The sequence below is a fragment of the Epithele typhae genome (assembly GCF_022376455.1).
Source record: "Epithele typhae strain CBS 203.58 chromosome Unknown BXZ73scaffold_33, whole genome shotgun sequence".
Classification (NCBI taxonomy): domain Eukaryota; kingdom Fungi; phylum Basidiomycota; class Agaricomycetes; order Polyporales; family Epitheliaceae; genus Epithele; species Epithele typhae.
In genome coordinates, this window is record NW_025954224.1 from 181,483 (window position 1) to 201,006 (window position 19,524).

At 57.0% G+C, this 19,524-nt stretch overlaps 6 protein-coding genes across 6 annotated transcripts; 4 read left to right on the forward strand and 2 right to left on the reverse strand.

The window, feature by feature from the left end:
* Positions 1–501: 501 nt before the first annotated feature.
* BXZ73DRAFT_102599 (P-loop containing nucleoside triphosphate hydrolase protein) lies at positions 502–2,625 on the reverse strand (the record flags this gene model as incomplete). Its single annotated transcript, XM_048015288.1, has 9 exons — positions 502–512; positions 565–707; positions 764–913; positions 964–1,110; positions 1,145–1,266; positions 1,321–1,439; positions 1,855–2,265; positions 2,323–2,390; positions 2,453–2,625. 9 exons carry the CDS (start codon positions 2,623–2,625, stop codon positions 502–504), a joined length of 1,344 nt encoding a protein of 447 aa, XP_047876634.1.
* Positions 2,626–3,435: 810 nt separating this feature from the next.
* BXZ73DRAFT_48891 (mitochondrial carrier) lies at positions 3,436–4,698 on the forward strand (the record flags this gene model as incomplete). Its single annotated transcript, XM_048020145.1, has 8 exons — positions 3,436–3,476; positions 3,531–3,802; positions 3,851–3,993; positions 4,046–4,076; positions 4,184–4,309; positions 4,363–4,409; positions 4,464–4,598; positions 4,648–4,698. Coding segments are annotated over 8 exons (846 nt in total), but the record flags the coding sequence as incomplete, so codon positions are not given.
* Positions 4,699–5,123: 425 nt separating this feature from the next.
* Positions 5,124–7,270, forward strand: BXZ73DRAFT_90737 (P-loop containing nucleoside triphosphate hydrolase protein; the record flags this gene model as incomplete). Its single annotated transcript, XM_048025735.1, has 8 exons — positions 5,124–5,204; positions 5,258–5,674; positions 5,731–6,001; positions 6,052–6,313; positions 6,367–6,734; positions 6,818–6,866; positions 6,940–7,101; positions 7,165–7,270. The coding sequence occupies 8 exons, from the start codon at positions 5,124–5,126 to the stop codon at positions 7,268–7,270; spliced, it is 1,716 nt and encodes a 571-aa protein (XP_047876636.1).
* A 1,202-nt stretch (positions 7,271–8,472) lies between these two features.
* Positions 8,473–8,721, forward strand: BXZ73DRAFT_5564 (high mobility group box domain-containing protein; the record flags this gene model as incomplete). Its single annotated transcript, XM_048021378.1, has 1 exon — positions 8,473–8,721. A coding segment is annotated over one exon (249 nt), but the record flags the coding sequence as incomplete, so codon positions are not given.
* Positions 8,722–10,053: 1,332 nt separating this feature from the next.
* On the reverse strand, positions 10,054–12,571 carry BXZ73DRAFT_90738 (uncharacterized protein; the record flags this gene model as incomplete). Its single annotated transcript, XM_048025736.1, has 10 exons — positions 10,054–10,302; positions 10,707–10,807; positions 10,915–11,040; positions 11,103–11,474; positions 11,650–11,713; positions 11,766–11,825; positions 11,981–12,082; positions 12,139–12,230; positions 12,260–12,392; positions 12,446–12,571. The coding sequence occupies 10 exons, from the start codon at positions 12,569–12,571 to the stop codon at positions 10,054–10,056; spliced, it is 1,425 nt and encodes a 474-aa protein (XP_047876638.1).
* Positions 12,572–14,538: 1,967 nt separating this feature from the next.
* On the forward strand, positions 14,539–16,981 carry BXZ73DRAFT_90739 (vacuolar protein 8; the record flags this gene model as incomplete). The annotated part of the gene is made up of 11 exons (XM_048025737.1): positions 14,539–14,572; positions 14,652–14,708; positions 14,832–15,026; positions 15,080–15,202; positions 15,260–15,336; positions 15,440–15,557; positions 15,612–15,694; positions 15,761–16,166; positions 16,220–16,342; positions 16,394–16,552; positions 16,620–16,981. The coding sequence occupies 11 exons, from the start codon at positions 14,539–14,541 to the stop codon at positions 16,979–16,981; spliced, it is 1,737 nt and encodes a 578-aa protein (XP_047876639.1).
* Positions 16,982–19,524: the final 2,543 nt, after the last annotated feature.

Consider the following 19,524-nt stretch of genomic DNA (forward strand, 5'->3'; position numbering starts at 1 on the left):
ACGCGACGCGCATCGGCTCGGCAGGAGAGCCGCCCAAAATTCGTGGGGCGGGCGCAATTATCCTTCACTTTCCCGTCTCCCCGCTGCTCTGCGCCCCCCGATGAGCTTCAGAACGTGTTCGGCGAACTCCAATGCACATATTTGCGCTTTTCCGCGAGCTGAACGGCAGAATCTACGCTATGGACGACAAGTGGACGTCCATGGAGAATATCTGACGATCCCCTCGTCCCTCGCCCTTCCTGTGTCTACGGAGAGCCTTGGAAACCTCTGGAGGGTGGATGCAACATCCTTGATCGCGTCACGACCTGACGTCACTGTAGCCGGATACCTCCGGCCTCCACGACTGCAGTGTTGCCACCTGAAGTCAACAAGCACACAATGAGGGTCGTCCATGATCAGAGTGGGATTGACAGACGCGATACGGCAATACTGTTGTACAAACGCAAGTAATCTACGGCACAGAAAGCGAGATAGGGAAACAGCACGAGCGCGCATGAACCATTAGGACGTCACTGGGGGCACCGAATCAGCTCCAGTCCGGCGAGAAGACAGGGCATAACTTACTGTAGCTAGCAGGGTCGATGTGGTCGGGGAGTTCCGGTACGGCGACCTCGAATCGAGACTGGATGGCAGCCATGACCTGTTGGTCACTCTCCGAGGACACGAAGGTGATGGCAAGGCCCTTGGTACCAAAACGGCCTGCGCGACTAAGTCGTCGATTTTAGTTCGTATTCAAAGAAAAGCGTCTAGGGGATTCACTCACCCCACACGGTGCAGGTAGCTATCGGCGTCGGGAGGTGAGTCGTAGTTGATGACGATGTTGACACGCTCGACATCAATACCGCGTCCAAAGATATCGGTCGCAACCAATATACGCTTCTCGAACGCCTTGAATGCAGTGTAGCGAGAGATACTGGGGAGAGCGTAAAGGGAGAATCAGAGTCGCACGACAGAACTACACACCGTTCCTCCTGCTGGAGACCCGAGTGGATGGCAATACTGGGGAAGTTGCAGGAGACAAGCAGCTTGTCCAATTCGATCGCCCGTTGAACCGACTTGACGAAGATAACAACCTTAACAGCGGTAGCTTTGTTAATTTTGCGAGGGAAACTACGATTTAGGTCGTGAGCATGCCTGGTTGAACTCGAGGGTGTCGAGGAGCTCGTTGAGTTTCCTGTTTTTGGCGACTTCCTCCAGCTTGACGTAGTGCTGCTGTAACCCGTGGAGAGTGAGCTTCGTCTCATCATCGACGAAGATCTCCAAAGGCTTATGACAAGACCATTAGCTGGCGTTCAACCACGAAGCGTGTCCGAAGCTCACGTTAGCCATGAACTTCTTGCAAGTAATGCGAATATCCTTGGCGAGCGTCGCGGAGAACATCATGACTTGCTTGTGATGCGGTGTGGCCCGGAAGATCTCTTGAACATCGCGCCTCATGTCTGGTGGTCGACGGTGCATATGGTGAGATGACGTCGCGCGCATAACGGAGCAAAAACATGAGTAAAAAAGCAAGGCGGAAGGAATAGGGCCAGAAGTCTTCGCAGTGACAGCCGAACGAGCTTGCGGTGACTTGGCGTAACGGGTCCTCGAGAGAAGGCCACTTCCACATCGTTGGTATCGCCACAATTTCATCCGCTCCTTCCCTCCACTCTCCACACTACACCCACAGCAACAGCCGCAAGATCCATCCGCCGAACAGGGGTCCAGGTCGTCGCAGGCGAAGTTTGGCACCGAGACGCCGTGTGACGTGAGGGGCGAGCGAAAAGGGCGAGCCCCGGTGATGTCGACGCATCGAGGGTAACGAACGATGCACGAATGATGATGATGGCAGGCCGAAATTCGCATGAGACTAACCAAGTTGCTCGAGCATTTTGTCGCACTCGTCCAGGATGAAGTGCTTGACCTTGGAAGCGTCGAGGACCTTGTCGCGGACGAGGGCATTGAGACGGCCTGGAGTGGCGACCACAACGTGAGGGCACTTGGTCTTGTCGCGGAGCAGCTCGGCATCCTTCGCTACGGAAGTTCCACCAAAGAAGGTGCTGACACGGACGTCGGGCATGTACTTGGCGAAACGAGAGTACTCGTTTTTGATCTGGAACGCCAGCTCACGGGTGTGGCACAGGACTATGCCCGACACCTCGCCGTTGACCGGCTCGAGCTGCTGAAGAGTCGCCAAGACGAAGACAGCCGTCTTTCCGTGACCAGACTTTGCCTGGCAGAGAACATCCATGCCCAGGACAGCCTGGGGGATACACTCCTGTTGGACTATAAGGAAGGGTTTGTCAGCTACTGGTGCTCTAAAACGGACAAGAGCTGTCGTACCTTCCGAAGGATGCTCAAAACCCAGATCACTGATCGCTCGCAGCAGCTCGGGCTTCAGCAGGAAATCCCTAGGAGCGAGACGAGACGTGTCAACCGCGTACATGGAAGACGAACACGCGTATGAGCACACCTGAAACCCGTTGAGTGAATACCGGCGAAGTTCTTCTTGTCCTTTTCACCTTCGCCGTCAGCCCCAGCTGCTGCAGTGGCACCGCTGGACGCTGCCGTCGCAGGTGCTCCAGTGGTGACTACGTCGTGCTCGTCCTCGTAGTCGATGAGTTCTTCGTTGTCGTGGGCGCTCATGGTTGAAGTCGGCAAGGAAGAAGGAAGAAGAAAGCTAGAGGGGAGGCAAGAGGTAGGTAGCAGGGAGGAGGTGGCGGTTGAAAGAAAAAGGGCGCGTCGACGTTTCACAGCGCCAATACGAACGAAGCGCCGTGGTGGAAACCTTGTTGTGCACGGACCCCGGGCACGCTCTGGCCCAGCATGGAGATCACGGACCGCCTCAGCTGAATTGGCTTTGCTTCGGACGTAGAGACCTCGATCGTGTTGTCCTCGCGCTCCTCGTTCAAACCACCATGGTCGTGCGCCCGCTGCACTGCGCCACCGTTCCCTTCGCCCATGCAACTATTTATTCTCCCCCTTGCCCACCGGCTCCCGGCGAGGCGTTTCAACGATCACGGGCCGTGCGTTTCCGACTAAAGCCGAATTTGTAGACCGGTTTTTCGGCGTTCAGCTCCTCCACCCGTCTCCTGCATGTCTCCTGCTACTCACCCATAAACCCCACACTCTTTTATGGGATGAGCCAAACGGTTCCCCGCAATATGCAGTACAGGACCCCAGAGGTGCCCCGCCCCGCCCCAGTCGTCTCCTCGCAGGGCGCGAAAGCGCAGCAACAGACGTATCCATTCTGGCGAGTAATTGATTGCTCTTCACTCTGCATTGCAAGCTCATATGCCGTCATCGTCGCAGGCTCGGCGGTAAGTCCAACATTCTATCAACCACAAAGCATGTCTGAGTTATGATCTGGCGAGCATAGGTATCGGGGCCACCAGTGAGTAGCTTAGTTCCTTGGCTCCTGCTGGCCCTTCTCAACGTGTCATATACTTGAAACCAGTGGCTGCGTGTTGTACACATCCCCTCGACCTCGCGAAAGTGTAAGCAGTTTTAGATGAAAATCCGCTTCCTCTGTTCGTCAATACCTGTTGCAGTCGGCTACAGACTATCGCACCGACGCCAGGATCTCCTCATCCCTCGACGCTGTCCGTGCTGCGAATGACGATCAAGGAGTCTGGCTTTTCGAGTCTGTACACCGGATTATCGGCTTCGGTGATGCGACAAATGACGTACTCCCTTGTTCGACTGGGAGCGTACGAGCAGATGAAAGCACAATTGTCGAAGGATGGACCGGCACCGGCTACCCATCTCTTCTTCGCGGCAATGCTTGCCGGGGCGATTGGTGGTTTTGCTGGCAACCCTGCGGGTACGCCTCTCGTCCATCTTCACGTCGCTCTTCTCACGTATCCGCTAGATATCCTGCTTGTGCGAATGACGAGCGACTTCGTGAGGCCTCCCGAGAAACGATATAATTATCGCAATGCTGTCCATGGACTCGTCACACTCGTCAAGTCAGAAGGCCCTCACTCACTCTTTCGTGGCATGGGCACCAACCTAGTGAGTGATCGGTCTGCTCATTCGGCTCACACTCAACTAACCGAATCTGCAGACGCGCGCGATCCTTATGAACGTGAGTCAGGGTATACGGGTCTGTGTTGTATAGTACTCACCAAGGAACAAGAGTTCACAGGTTGGATCGTGAGCGCATGATGAGTTTCGGCCTCAAGTTGCTCCCACTAATATGGAGTCTACAGATATGACCTTTTCAAGCAAATTTTGTTGCGGAGCAGAATCCCCCTGATAGACTATCAAATGACGGATGGCTTACTACTTCACACGGTTTCAAGCATCACAGCGGGCGCCGTTGCGACTAGTACGTGGTAGGATTCAGTTCCTTCGTCCTCACTCTTACCATACCCGTCGCAGCCATCACAGCCCCAGCGGACGTCCTTAGATCTCGACTCATGGCGGCCGTATGTTTCAACCACAAGTTGCATCAGCATTGACGTGCTCACATTCTTTCGCAGGCCGGCACATCGCATCCCCTCCAGGTGCTCACCGCGGCACTCCGAGAAGAGGGCCCACGCTTTCTCTTCAAGGGCTGGACGCCTGCATTCATCCGCCTAGGGCCTAACACAGTGCTCATGTTTGTCTTCTTCGAGGTTAGTAAATGCTCATGTTCATTCGACTGTGAACTCACCCTCCCTGCAGCAATTGAAGAAGGGTTGGCGCGCTTTGTATCCTTCGGATTATCTTCTATAGAATCTAGACGTCGATGTGTCGCACTATCCTTATCAGATGCTTGGCTGATTTCTTGACTAGAGTATATCACACCGTAGAGTAGAATGCTCTGTACTTCTCTGACCAGAGGATCGACTCTACAGTCACCAGTGTACAGGATAGAATCTAGTACTTTGTTTATTAACCCATTAATTCACGTGCGAAGGGTGCTTTCATTGTCACGGCCTGCGGAGTCCGGACCGCTTTTGTTCCAAACTTCCAGTGTCGATTTTCCTGTCTTCTGTGCCCTCTCCAAAATGGCACGTGATCCGGTCGCGATCGCGTTTTTCGCGCCAAGTGCATGGCACTCAAGTCTCAGCCTGCTCGCGACTTCAACGGAACCACTGCTTCCCTGCGCGCCCTTCATTGACATTTACTCATCCACACACCCTTGGCAGTATCCAACAATGGAGGCTTTCCATATTTTATCTCGAGGAGGAGCAAGGTTTGACAAGCAGAGATTCAAGGGAGATGTCGACCTCTTCAACGTGAGTTGCATGTTGCTGTTCGTATACACATCCAATAGCTTCTACGCTCCCAGGGCAAAAAAGGCAAACAAGCGAACTCCTTGACATCCATCCGCACGGTCGACGGAGAACTTCCTCCCGAGCTAGATTTCTTCAAGTACGCGGAGGGCGGCTCTTCGAAACGCAAAGCTGGAACCGGAAACGCCGTCACGGATTCGAAGCGGAAGAAACGCAAACTCGACGAGGGCGACAACAGTGAAATCGAGGATAGCGAGGGGGCTCAGGAGGACGAAGAAGATGCGACGGAGGACGCGCCCATGCCTCGGCATCGCGTAACAGCGAAGGGGAAGGACATTCCTGCGCATGCAGAGACGTTCGAGGAGATGCGAGACAAGTACAACATCCCCTCGCACTTCATGCAGAACCTCGCGCGGCACGGCTACAAGCGACCGACCGGTATTCAGTCGCATGGGGTCCCTATACTACTAGAGGTGAGTCTTTCATGCGTCCTCTCTTTCGTGCGTACATGTCCCTAAGAATTTTGTAGCATCGGGATCTTGCTGCCATTTCGCCCACTGGTACCGGGAAAACGTTATCCTACCTCCTTCCCGTGATGTCTGCTCTCGGTGCTCCCGCGAGTTCCAAGACCGACGCAGGTTCGGGCGTCCGTGCCGTAATCCTCGCGCCAACCCGGGAACTGGCGCACCAGATCCACAACGAGTGTTTGAAGATTGCGCAAGGACGGAAATGGCGGATCGTTCTGTTCAGCAAGGCGACTGCAGCGAGCCTTGCTGATAAGAATGCTCGGGACAAGACCGGTCAGTGAATCCCCTGCTTTCATACCATTCGTGCGCTGATCGACTTGCAGACATCGTCATTAGCACACCCCTTCGACTGGTAGCGTCGCTACAAGCAGGGAACCTCGAGCTCGATAATGTCAGACATCTTGTGCTTGATGAGGCGGACCGCATGCTCGACACAGAATTCCTTGAGCAAGTGCAAGAAGTTGTCGCGGCGTGTACACATCCCGACGTTCAGAAAGCGGTATTCAGTGCAACCCTTCCTGCAAACGCGGAAAAGATCGCTATGAACATGCTCCAAAACCCCATCCGCGTCGTCGTCGGCTTGAAGTATGTGATCCACGAAATTACTTCTGTGCAGTTGTTCTAACCTGTTGCGCTAGGGATACTCCTCTCCCGCTGATCGCCCAATCCCTCACCTACGTCTCCGACGACCAGTCCAAGCTACCTACCCTTCTGCAGTATCTGTCTCAGCCCTACAACCCTCCCCTCCTCATCTTCGTGTCGACGCAACCCCGGGCAACGTCACTGGCGGAAGAGCTCGTCATCAGTGGCACCCCCAACGTGGACTGTTTGCACGCCGGCATGACTAAGAAGGAACGAGAAGACGCCGTGTCTCGGATGCGCCGAGGAGAAAGCTGGGTGATGGTCAGCACCGAGGTCATGGCACGTGGTATGGACTTCAAGGGCGTCCGCGAAGTCATCAACTACGACTTCCCTCGAAGTGTTCAGAGCTACGTGCACAGGATCGGTACGATCCGTCTTCCAGCAGCTAGACAAAGCACTGTCTGACAGCCCGTCACTTTAGGCCGGACAGGGCGCGCAGGGCGAGAGGCAAGGCCATCACGTACTTCACGAACCAAGACGCGCCCTTCCTCAAGACGTAAGCGGAGCCGAGAGGGCTCGTTTGTGCAAGAAATGTGGCAGAGCGCTCATGGAGTCTGTTCCGCCCGCAGGATCGCGAACGTGCTTCTGCAATCTGGATCGCAGGTGCCAGAGTGGATCCTGAAGCTCCCGAAGCCGTCGAAGATGAAGCGGCGGGAGATGGGGAAGGTGAAGCGCGCAGAGTCGGTGAACAATGCACGACGGATTGGCCGCGGGGATGCCATCAAGCGGAGGTGAGTGCGGCTTACGTGCGGACGGGAGACGCGTACCGTGGTTGATCTCACGTACACCGACAGGGAAATGATCGCGGGATCAAAGCGCAGGGCTGAACGGGCACAAAGCAGGACGAAGGCGCCCGCAACCACTTCTGACGCTGAGCCTGAAGGTGTGGAGAGCAGTTGAGGATCTGGATTTCGTCGGTACGCTCCGATGCACCCGCTCGAATGAGTCACCGTGTGTGGGTCGGCCCTTTGCCAGGAGTCTTCTGCTTTGCGAACAGCTGCTCGGTGGGTCACCAAAGCCTGAGGGAATTCTCGAAGGCCAGCGCGAGGGAGCTGGACAGATCAGCGCTCTAGCTTGGACAAAGCGGATGCGGAAATGAAAAGCAGCTAGATCAGGAAACATCGAGACTGTTCGCCGGCTTCGGTCCCCAATGCACCTGTACCTCCCCGATCGCCCAAGAATCTTCTCCGGTATGTGGCTTCACCCTCGTAGGGCTATGCCCCCCACACCGATGCGCGGCAGTGGGAAACGGTCGCCGACGAGGGGGTGCGCGTTTGCAGTTGCCCGGATGGGCGGAGGAGTGCCTGGGATCACTGCGCCCCGACGAGAAGGAAGTTGTCGTGCGCTGTGGACTCGCGGTGGCTGCCGTATGGAGGCCGTCGGGAGCCCACAACGGCGGGGCCGACGATGCTCACGGCGCGGGCATGGGAACGGACCCCATTGACGGCTCGGTGCGATGGCGTGTTCCGGAATCCTGCACAGACCTAGTGTCTGGCCCAGAAGAGGACGGGCGACGCGAGCAGAGGATGAATGCAAGAAACATGCTGGTCCGGGACGAAAACGCGAGGCGGGCCATGAGGCGCCCTGCCACGCGAGCAGTGCTTCGAAACTTCGAAAGGGGAGTTAACTCTAATCCTCGCAATCGTGTTTACTCGGTCTATCAAGTGGCACTGGTGTCTATAAGCTCCCCATGCCCGCCCCGCACATCCAGCTCGCGCATTCGCCCTGCATCGCAACAGCACCTCTTCGCTGCACTGCTCTCACCATGGTCATCGTCCGTCGCTCGCGCCGCATCTCCAACCAGCCGCCTCGTGCCCGATGTACGTCGTCCCTCTTCCTTCCCGGCCCGCCCGCTCACCTGCCCGGTCCGATTAGACGACGGCGACTACGCCTCTCTCGATCTGAATCTCCTCTACCCCGACCCGCCCTCGCCCGACCCGTCCGCGTTCACTGCGCCCGACACTCCGTCCTTCAGCTCCACCACCCCCAGCCACCCTGCCCGCGACCTCGCCCCGCGCTCCCCTTCCCCCGACTTCGTTCCCTCCCATTCGCACTCTCCCGCCCCGCGTTCCTCGCACAGCCGCAAGAAGAAGTCCGGCCACATCCCCCGCCCGCCGAACGCGTTCATGCTCTTCCGCTCCGAGTACTGGCGCCAGGAGAAGACCAAGCCCCAGGCGGAGCGCGACCACCGCCAGATCTCCTGCACCGCCGGTGAGCTCTGGAAGCAGCTCTCCCCCAAGGAGCAGGCGCCCTTCCGCCTGCTCGCCGACGAGGAGAAGGCCAAGCACGCGGAGCGCTACCCCGAGTACAAGTACTCGCCCGTGTACCGCCGCGACCGCCCTGCGAAGCGCACCTCCAAGGCGGACAAGGTGTCTCGCGCCCACGCGTCGGACAAGGTGTCCCAAGCCCGCACGTCGGACAAGGCCGCGCACCGCAGCAAGCACGGTCACGGGGACGTCTTCCCCGAGAAGAAGTCCAGCAAGCGGCGCGCACGCGAGGACGACGACGACTCGGACGCGTCCGAGTACTTGGAGGGCCCGGCCCGCAAGAGGACCCGCAAGTCCTTGAAGGCCCTCGGCAAGAAGGCCGCTGTGCCGCGTCCGTACGTCGTCCGCGCACCCAAGGTCGAGTCGATCGACGAAGATATCGCACTCGCCGCCGGCTTCGACGACGAATGCACCATCGCTTCTCCCAAGACTACTTCCTCAGCCCTCGCCAAAGAAGAGTCAAGTTCATCCCCCTCCCAGTCTCTTCCTACCCCCCCGTCCGTCGACGGCGACTTCAAGTTCGACAGCTTCGTGCCGACCTCCGCCATTCCAGAGCTCTCCCTTGGTGAGGCGTATGACATTTCAGAGGTGCGCATTCCGTCTCCGTTCCATGCATCCTCCCTCACCTGACACCTGGTACAGCAGATTCACTTCACGAACCCCTTCGCCTCGTACGTTACCTCGACGCCCAAGCATTACCCTTCACTCGACCCCCTCGTGCTCGACCGTCCGCTTGACACTCTCGCCTCAGACTACGGTCTTGGCTTCCCCGGTGCCTTCAGCCCAGTCCCCGTCCAGGAGGCGCCAGAGGCAGTTTTCGAGGCTCTGGACCGGGAATCTCATACAGTTCCTCGGGAGAATGCGTATGAATTCCCCGCAGACTATATGGCAACATTGGGAGCTGGTGCCTCCATCCTCGACGAGCCGGACTTCACGGAATTCATGACATTCGAGGAGTGTGAATGAAAAGTCGTACGTCGAAACAACAGCAGTTTCTCTCTCTGCAATCACCTCTATCTTTCCCTGGCCGCTCTATCGTTTCTTTTTAGCTCTTCCTTCCTTTCGTTTCTTGGCTTCATTTACGTACCTCGCTCGCTATTACGCGCGCCTCGGCTCAGTCAATTTTTGTATACCTCCAGCGGGTCTGCGATCCGCGCTTCAGATCACAGTTCTTCCCATCTTCCTTCGCAGCACGCATCGTTCGAAGCGCTCCTTCGTCGCATTTTCGCCATCCTCTGTACGCTCGCATCACCACCGCCAACGCCCCCGTTGTACTCCCCGCGTCCCCACCCAATACACTGTACCCTGCCCACATCTATCAATACCAACGACCCTTCACCTCACGCCGTCCGCAAGCTGCGCCCCTCCTCTCAGTCCGGCCCGCGCCGCGCTCGACCACAAAGCACAGACCAGAGCTCACCGCTTCGCCTTCTTCGCGTCCTCCCCACCCGCCGGGCCCTTCCCCCGCTTGCCCTTCGTCTGCGTCTGAACGACCGCAGCGCTCACGCGGCCCGCGGCCGCCTCCGCCGCGAGCCACGCCTCCGCCGCGTCGCGCGTGCCCTCGGGGCCGGGGTGCGCGAGCTGCCACTCGACGACGCGCGCGAGGACGGCGCCGGTCCACTGCCCGCCCGCTTTCGCGCCGAGGATCCGCACCACGTCGTTGCCCTGCCGTCGGCGCGCGCGCGCGCGCGTGTGTGCGGGGGGACGCAGGCCGATCGCGGGCAATAGCGCGATCACCGCGGGGCGAGGGCGAGGAGGGGGTAGAGACACGGCGTGGCGAGTGGCACGGGGGCGTGTAGACGGGGTGGGTTGGGCGGGTGAAGGGACGCGAAGGAGAAGACGTGGAAACGGTGGGGGAAGACGACGCCCGTCCGAGCGAACAATCGTGCCGTCGAGGGGCCGTGGGTGAGCGACCGGAGGGGACGGGACGGGAGGACGGTAGGCGAGCGGACAGATGATCGCGGGAAATGAAGGCACGATGCGCACGAGCATCGGGGCGGGCGCAGAGCAGAAAGAAAGCAACGTTAGCGGGTGGGTCGCAGGGTCGCAGGAAATGAAGCGGTACTGACGTCCAGCACCGGCTTGGCGTCGACCGCAGCCGGCAAGTCGAGCTCCTCGATCCGCGACACAAACTTGTTGTACGCCTGAACCCTCATAGCGCCAGCGTCGGCTGTTTGTGGGGGCGGGTGACAGAGGGGCACGGGTTAGGACAGGGAGCATCAGCAGGGGCAGATGCACGCGAGATGCACGCGCATCCCGCACGGTGGCCTGACTCACTGTCGAAGACCCCGGTTTCGGCGTCCCAGAGGGCGGTGAGCTCCTGGACGAGAGCGAACAGGAGTGACGTTGACCATATGGCGTCGTACGAGGAATTGTGCACGTTTTTGTCGCGCAACAGCACGCCTGCCGGCAGCCGTAAGTTCAGGTCCGGTATCCCGCCTCAGACGCCGAGTTGGATAACTTACCTATCCATACCCGCTCCGGCTTACCCAGTTGACCATGCTCCCAGTCTATCACAGCTCTCTGTAGGGTGTCGGCAGCGGAAAAGAGGAGGGGTATTCCGTCATGGTAGTGATGTTGTTTACCAAGTCTCAAACTCTCTCGGATGACTACCTCAACTGCAGGTTTTGACTGGCCTTTCACAAGGTATGTAAGGTGTTTGTACGGCGTAAGCGCAGAAGCCAAGTATAACCGACGCATAGTGCTTGACGAGGTGGCGAGCTCTGAGAGCAAGAGGGGATGTAGAGGCGGAAGGGTTGGGAATGTCAGGTCTGGGAACGTGATTGTTTCCCCAAGCGGACCGACTAGCTTGTACAATAGAGCGGCCGCGTGCAACGCTACCTTCGTGATGTCGGTACTCCAGATAGCTCGATATTAGCTCGCGATGGTATGCCAAATGTTGCCGCGTACATCGAAAGATCACGGATGGTATGGATAGCCAGTAAAGGACCGGCTGTTCCGACGTTCCGGTCAGGCGTGTTCGTATGGTATACACATCCACTGTTCACTCACATTGCATCATCTTATCGACTTCAACGCCGACTCGCTCTCGACTGATTTTTTCCTTGATTGCTTGCTAAGCAAACCATTGATAAGCTCGCGTTATTCAGGAAGGCGAGGATACCTACCTGGATCATTGGATCACGAGCAGCCTCTCGCAGTGCGGGAACCATGGAGAAACCAAACGACTGGCGAAACGCACACATCTCAAAACGCGGAGAGGATCGTCTGTGAATGTTTGGTGAGGTGGTAATGGTGTCCGTACAACCCATTTCGTAGATCGTCAAGACCCTGCATTCTCGCGTAAATAGGTTGGTATACACAGAGCGCGAGCCTTGCTCACTTGACCGGTATGATCTTCCACCTTTCTTGAGTGAACATTGTAGAACAGGGCATTTATGGTGATGTCTCGCCGCATCGCATCCTCGTATGGTGTTCCGAACGCCTGCACATTGTGTCGCATTAACATACGCTAGAAGGAACAGAAGGAGCTAAACTGACAACTTCTGTTGGTATTCGGCTGTCCCCCGTGTAGTCTTCGCTTCTGAGATTGACCAGGTCCAGCTCGATTCCCAATAGTGTAGTGCGTGCGTCTCCAGATGTTTGGACTGGTCAGGATTACTGGCAATCTCAGTGACTTGGTTCGTGTCGAGGCCTTTGACTTCTCGACAGTACTTAAGCAGCTGTTTAGCAAAGGGGACCCCCATCATATTCTCGAGCGCAAGGTCGATGTCATTAGACTCCAAGCCGAGCAACTATAGAGGCGACGTGAGAGAAAGTAGCGGGCTCGAGCGATGGTGCAACGCACCTTATCCCGAACCCACCCCCCAGCAATCCTGCAAGACGTCTCAATGCGTTGCTCCTTCAATTTCTGCGTGAACTCGTCCACCAGCGTGCATAGCTCATCTTCCACCGGAGTGAGCTTTATTTCCATAGGCCCAGGCAGGTGAGTGGCAAATTTCCGCAGTGGGAACGATACGCGTCGCAATGGGAGTCGGGCGAGGATGCGTGACAAAGACAGGAGGGCACCAGCATCGAGAGGCAAGCTGCAGGGCGGCCAAAGCCGACTCCGAAAACGACGAATTGGCCCACGTGACCACGCGGACTGTCCGGTAGACGCCAAATAACAAGTTCGTCACTGTGACGATGATGTGACAGTTAGATACTCTTATAAGTGCTATTATAGTGGTTTGCTTACTCTTGTGAATGCTTTATGCCTCCGACTTAGCCCACTTTATTGAGACAACAACAAGCAGAGCGTTACACAGTCGATGAGCAGGGTGTGACAATCGAAGCGTCCTCCCCGGCGCTCAAACTTCGCTAGTTCTGTCGGACTATCCCATGACGTCGGTTGCGTGCGGAGTGGCAGTGTGCTTCTCCGGCCACCAATGTGAAACTGCGCACCTACTAGGAAGAGCAACGTTTGAGGTAGGGTGAAACATCGAATTTTCAGGAGCATACATGTAATTAACAGGATCCGGACTCAAGCGCGAGGACTAAAGGAGATTCGTACTAGTGTTCAAGAGGGAAGGAAGCGAGATTGGGGACTGGGTTATTTGGTGAGCATTATCGTAGTATATCAACAAGCCAGCGAGCTAGATCGTCTACAACTGCGTCGTTTGTGGAGTGTCTAAGCCTCGTACGCCTTGAATACCACCTCTCGGTCGCAATCTGCAGAGTCCCGGTCAAGAAAGCGATGGCTTCTTCTCCGTACGAGAGCGGTACTTCAGTGTCCGCGCTGCCGTGAGACCAGAATACTGGCAAGTTTGGCTCTATCTGTTTCATTGTCTATACATGTGATGTCAGTAACTTGTTCGTAGACAATTGAATCAGTGGCGAAACATACCTGTCTGCATGGACGAGGAATCCATCCCGATAAACTGGCAACACCTCCAAGTTCATGCAAGTAGTGAGCGCCGTCACTAAGGACAAGCTAGCTCCTTGGCTGAAACCTATTAGGAAGATTCTTGACTCGGTCACGACACCTTCGCGGACCTCGGCCAAAATGAGGTCTTCTAGGTAGGCAACGGAGGAAGCCATGCCGCCTCGTCATAGTGATTGCATGGCGGAAGGCTCTCGAGGTCGAACCAACTGGGACGAACTCGGCCTCTACTGCAGGTGACTCGTGAACGGCGTCTGATTGCAAGAGTCAGCTACATGCATGAACAAAGCAGACATGACTCATACGCTTGCGGCAAAATCCACTTTACTTGGGGTAGTTGGTTGGCCAGCCTGCGGACGACATGCACCCAATCTTCGTTTCGTTGTCCCAATCCCTTGAATGGAGTAAGTTATGAGCAGGGAACGGCGCATATGGTACTCACGTGGACGAAGAAGACGTCGATGAGTGCGTGTCCATCGGGAGGACGACGATGGGCGCGGGGCGCGATTCGCTGCTCGAGGAAGTAGCCATGCGGACGTTGGATGCATTCCGCCCCCGTCGGCGCAGGATACTTTAAAGGTTTAGGGACCGAGAGAGTAAGCGACGCGCCGGGGGTCGTGCGCAGCACTCATCGCCATATTAGTTTGCATCGCCCATGGATGCCGCAGTCGTGTGTCGCGGCGGGCTTCTGGTGGCAGGGCGCGATTGAAGAGCATCAGGCCGAGTGCGTACCGGAGGTAAATCCGGCCGTTGCCGCAAACGCTGGGAAGGACGAGAGGAAGAGGACGCACCAACGATCTTGCGGGACCGTAGACCGTTGCGGGGGCGTCGCCCGGCGCTTGGGTGAGGCCCGTGCCCATATGCGGCAGGCGGAAAAACACGGCCAAACATGCCTGCGGGAGGGCAGCAACTTGCTCGGTGTTGGAGACCCTGGCCTCGTCCTCCTCTGCCTGTTCGCTTCTACCCGCCGTCTCCTCTGGCCTCCCTCCGCTCGTCCTCCCCACCTTTGTTGCTTTGCGATGGGTACTGCCTTCAGCTGCTGCGAGTCTTGCTGTGCGTCTCTCGCCTCTCTCTGCCGTCCCTTCCCAGTTAACGTCATGCTCCAGTCCGCTCGCGGAGGTCCAGCTACGAGCCCTGTTGCTGGAGAACGAGCGGGAGGCAGTGGCAGATCTGTTGCAGTACCTTGAAAGTACGTTGCTATCTCTCTGCGGGTCTCCTTTCTTCCGGTTGTTGCATACGACTTATGGCCGTTCTGTCTCTCTTACATCGCAGACCGTACTTCAACCGACTTCTTCCGGGATTCCCCTGGCAGCGCTGACAACACTCTCTTTCTCGGACAATGTCGACCTCCAACGCAGCGCCGCGCTCGCATTCGCTGAAATCACGGAGAAGGAGGTCCGCCCTGTCGGCCGCGACACGCTCGACCCTATTCTCTTCCTCCTCGGCAGCCATGACACCGAAGTGCAGCGGGCTGCAAGTGCGGCTCTGGGGAACCTTGCGGTGAACAGTATGTGCAGTTTCAACGTGTTTTGCAGTTGCCGCACTGACCACATGTGCTAGCCGACAATAAGTTGCTCATCGTCAAGCTTGGGGGCCTGGAGCCTCTCATCCGGCAGATGCTCAGCCCCAATGTGGAGGTGCAATGCAACGCTGTTGGTTGTGTGACAAACCTGGCCACACACGGTGGGTCACCTCTCCCCTCAAACTCCTCCAGGGCCTAAACCCGACTTCGTCATGCAGATGACAACAAGACCAAGATTGCGAAGTCTGGAGCCCTTGTCCCTCTTACTCGGCTTGCGCGTTCCAAAGACTTGCGTGTTCAGCGCAATGCAACGGGTGCCCTTCTCAACATGACCCACTCTGGTATGCTCTGTCCCCGTCCTCCTTCTGGCTTTACCCTGACATACATCCGAAGACGAGAATAGGCAGCAGCTCGTCAACGCGGGCGCTATTCCAGTTCTTGTTAGCTTGCTCAACTCTCCCGATACGGACGTGCAGTACTACTGCACAACCGCCCTGAGCAACATTGCTGTAGATGGTAATGCCCGTTGTTATTGGACCTATATGCGCTCTTATTCATCGTATCCCGTAGCGCACAATCGCAAGAAACTCGCGCAGTCGGAACCGAAGCTCGTCTCGAGCTTGGTGCAGCTTATGGACAGCTCCAGCCTTAAAGTTCAGTGCAGGCTGCTTTGGCGCTCAGAAATTTGGCTAGCGACGGTACGCCTGTCCGTGTTTCAGATCGGTGCACCCACTGAGATTTCCATCACAGAGAAATACCAACTGGATATTGTCAAGGCTGATGGCCTCACTTCCTTGCTGCGTCTCCTTCAATCCACGTACCTCCCTCTCATCCTCTCTGCCGCCGCTTGTGTCCGCAATGTTTCCATTCACCCGCAAAACGAGTCTCCGATCATCGAGTCTGGTTTCCTACAGCCTCTAATCAACCTGCTGTCGTTCAAGGACAACGAGGAGGTCCAGTGCCACGCCATCTCGACTCTTCGTAACCTCGCCGCCAGCTCGGAGAAGAACAAACAAGCGATTGTCAAGGCTGGTGCGGTGCAAAGCATCAAGGAGCTGGTCTTGGAGGTTCCGATGAACGTGCAGAGCGAAATGACGGCGTGCATTGCGGTGTTGGCTCTCAGTGGTGCGTACACCTGCAATGTTCGAGTCCTATTGCAGCTAAGGCAGGGTTTCCAGATGAATTGAAGGGCCAGCTATTGGAAATGGGTATCTGCGAGGTCTTGATCCCCCTCACGAACTCGCCCAGTTCCGAAGTCCAGGGCAACAGTGCTGCGGCTTTGGGCAACCTTTCTTCGAAGGGTACGTTGCAGCACATTCACAGTACTGTGTCGTTCTGACGTGATTGTACAGACGGGCGCACGACCACTGATGACTACTCGGCATTCAATGACGTCTGGGACAAGCCGGATGGCGGGATGCACAGATACCTGTACCGTTTCTTGACGAGCGCCGATGCCACCTTCCAGCATATCGCTGTGTGGACCATTGTCCAGCTCCTAGAGTCTGGCGGTGAGGGTTTGCGTCAATTGCTCATTGACATAGAGCTGATATCAGTATTTGCACCGTTCGTTTGCAGACCCTCAATTGATCAGCAACATCCGTAGCTCTTCTTTGCTCATGCCTAACATCCGTACACTCGCCGAAACCCGTACCTCCACCCCGACGTCGTCTATTGGCGGTACCCCCCACTCGCACCGCTCGGCCACTCACTCGTATCAGGACACAGACACGGGCAACGGCCAGGGCGAGATCCAAATGCTCGCGCGTCGCATCCTCGACTTCACGGACAGTGAAGGTGCCATGACACCTAGCGCCCTTGCCTCCCAGATCCAAGCAGGCTCCTACTCTATGCATGCCGAGAGCGAGAGTGGCCGTGAGCACGAAGAGCTCCGCAAGAGCGTACGAGAGGCCTTCTCTGGAAGCTCCTCCGGCCACTAGTGGACGCTGCTTGGCCCTTGTTCGGGGCCCGCTTCCACCCAGGCGTCCCCCCTGTAGAGGTCGCTTCGGGCGCTGGGGATGGACAGCCTTGGACTCTTGCCATTTCACCCTAGTGCGTGCATGCCGCTGGCCTGGCCCGTCCGGCCAAGAGCTTGCACGTATTCGCGTACGTCGTTCTTGTTCCCATTCGCGCGTTCCCCGCCTCGGTTCAAGCTTTCGTCCGTACCACATTTTTATTCCCTTGACTTTCGCCTCACCGTTCACGGTCTTGTTGTTGTTTGCATCTGGCTTTCGGTACACACACCCCTCCCCCATCCTCTCCCTCTCTCGGCTTGACGCGTCCGCTTTTCCTTTGCCTTCGACCTTTGTCGGCGGCATATAGCTGTTAGATGGGGTCGAATAGAGCGCAACGCGATGTAGATATATATGCTGCCTCTGCTTCCCCGTGTTCCTGTCGCCCATATGCATGCCGTCTGGTAGTGCACTCATGCCTGAGGATACCTCTGCCACCACCCTTTTCACCTCGCATCGCGCTGTGTCGGTCGCTGACATGGTCAGTTATGCCTTGCCTAAGCATGTCCACGTCCACAGAACAGCGGGGACACGTAAGCACCGATCTTGCTGCGCTGTTCCACGCATGCTGTTCCACGAATTATCAATGCGGTGTCAATGACCGTAGAGCTTCGTACAGCTTGCTGAAGTCCTTAGCCCTCGGCGCCGCTACTTGCGGCCCCAGATGTCGTTGACACGACACATCTAGTTCGCAGAAGCCAACGCAGACGCACCGCTGATCGCAGACCGCGAGAGACATTAATGCTCCTGCGATGACCTCAGCTGGACCCTCAATGCGGAACGCTCAGTCCTCGCAGCGACGCGTACAATACAGAGGTGTGTACGCCCTTCGCGTGCGCGCATCAGGCATGGAGGGCGTCGTGGCGTGACAGCGCGTGGCCCGCAGCCCACGCGAAGCGGTGCAGCAGACAGAACGACGGTCGCGCGACAGGAAACCCTCGGGGCGCGCAGAGCGGCCTACTGACCTCCGTCCAGTACTGCCCACTGCTTTGCGCAGGCCTGGTGGTTCGCAGCGGGCTAGAGGGGCCGCGAGCTGCGGCTGAGCGAGATGCCTCTGGATGCGAATGTGCGAGCGCGTCGGCGGGCGCGCTGGCCCCACGGCGGTCGGAGTCCGGAATGAAAGAACTCGGTGCACCGCATGGTGCGCGACTCCGGCGCCGCGGCGGGGGAGTCTGCGTGTTGCGGGTCGTCGGGGAGAGGCGGCGCTCCGGGGCACGAGCGAGGGTCGAGACTTGAGCTTGAGAGCGGTCAGCTTCCTCCGGCTTCGTGTGTTCATGCCCATGCACCGCCCGCGCTACACGGCCAATCGACCGTTTTATCCTGGGATAAATTGACTGGATTTGTCCTTCTGGAGATCGTGCAGGGACCGCTTCCATATCCGAGTGATGGCCCCACGGTATCGGCACTGCGATGTGCCCGGAGCCACGCCGGGATGTGTCTAGGATATTCCAGTTCGGATATCGTCTAGCTGCTCCTACGTGCCCAGTGGGTTATGTCTGCGACACCAACCCAGTGTCCCCTTTGGACTCCAACAATGAGTGGCAGCCTTCAGTCAGAATCAGGCTTCACACGGATCAGTGGGAGTTAGATCATGGCCGTTGTTTCACTAGACATTCTGCGCTAAGCTAATATATTTGTATTCTTTGAGGGATATGAGGAAAAACGGGCCTGTGAGTGGACGTGGTGGTGAGAGCCAAAGCCCAAGTCCGAAGCGCTGACCGACATGCGCGCGCGAGTCACAGCGCACCAGTGTCGGCGCTTCGGACTTACGACCTGACTCTCGACCACTACCTGCCAGCACACTTCCCATTCGCCACTTCCCTAAGTTTGTCCTCGCAGCCTCTCTTACATAGGTATGTGCTTCGATCAACTTTTCCCTCAACGGGCTAAGTATATCCCCCAGTCGTGCGTTCGCTCCCGGGGAGTCCGGATGTCCGTTTCGACCGCCAGACCCTACCGGTATTGAACTCCCTCAGCTTCCCCTCTGTATCTTCATCTTGTGCATCCCCTTTTCCGCTCCGAGGCCAAACTACCTTTATCTCGTGAGTCATACGTTGCTTTCCTGTGTTGTGCACACCCGTTCTGCCGTGCTTTTCTGTGACCTATCCGATGGCTCCGTCGATGATCGATTTGCTGCGTCCCTCCTCTGGTAGCTATATTACGACTGCGCCCTGTAGTTGTATACCATACGTGTTGGTCTGCGTCAGTAATTGTAACGACCAATTTCACAGTTTGTCAGAGCACAGCCGCTACCGCGGCGCACGAAGCAGGTCGAAGCGGCACAACACTGCGAGGGCTATCAACTGACATCCGAATGAGACAAACTAGATATATGGGCGCCGATATGAGTTGTAGCAATTCCAGTCAAATATCACCGGACATCGCAGTGATGTCGTAGGATATTTCGGCGTAGTTATCCTGAGTTATACCGGACGACTGGGCGTGGAGGACTTGCACGGTGTTGATGCGTA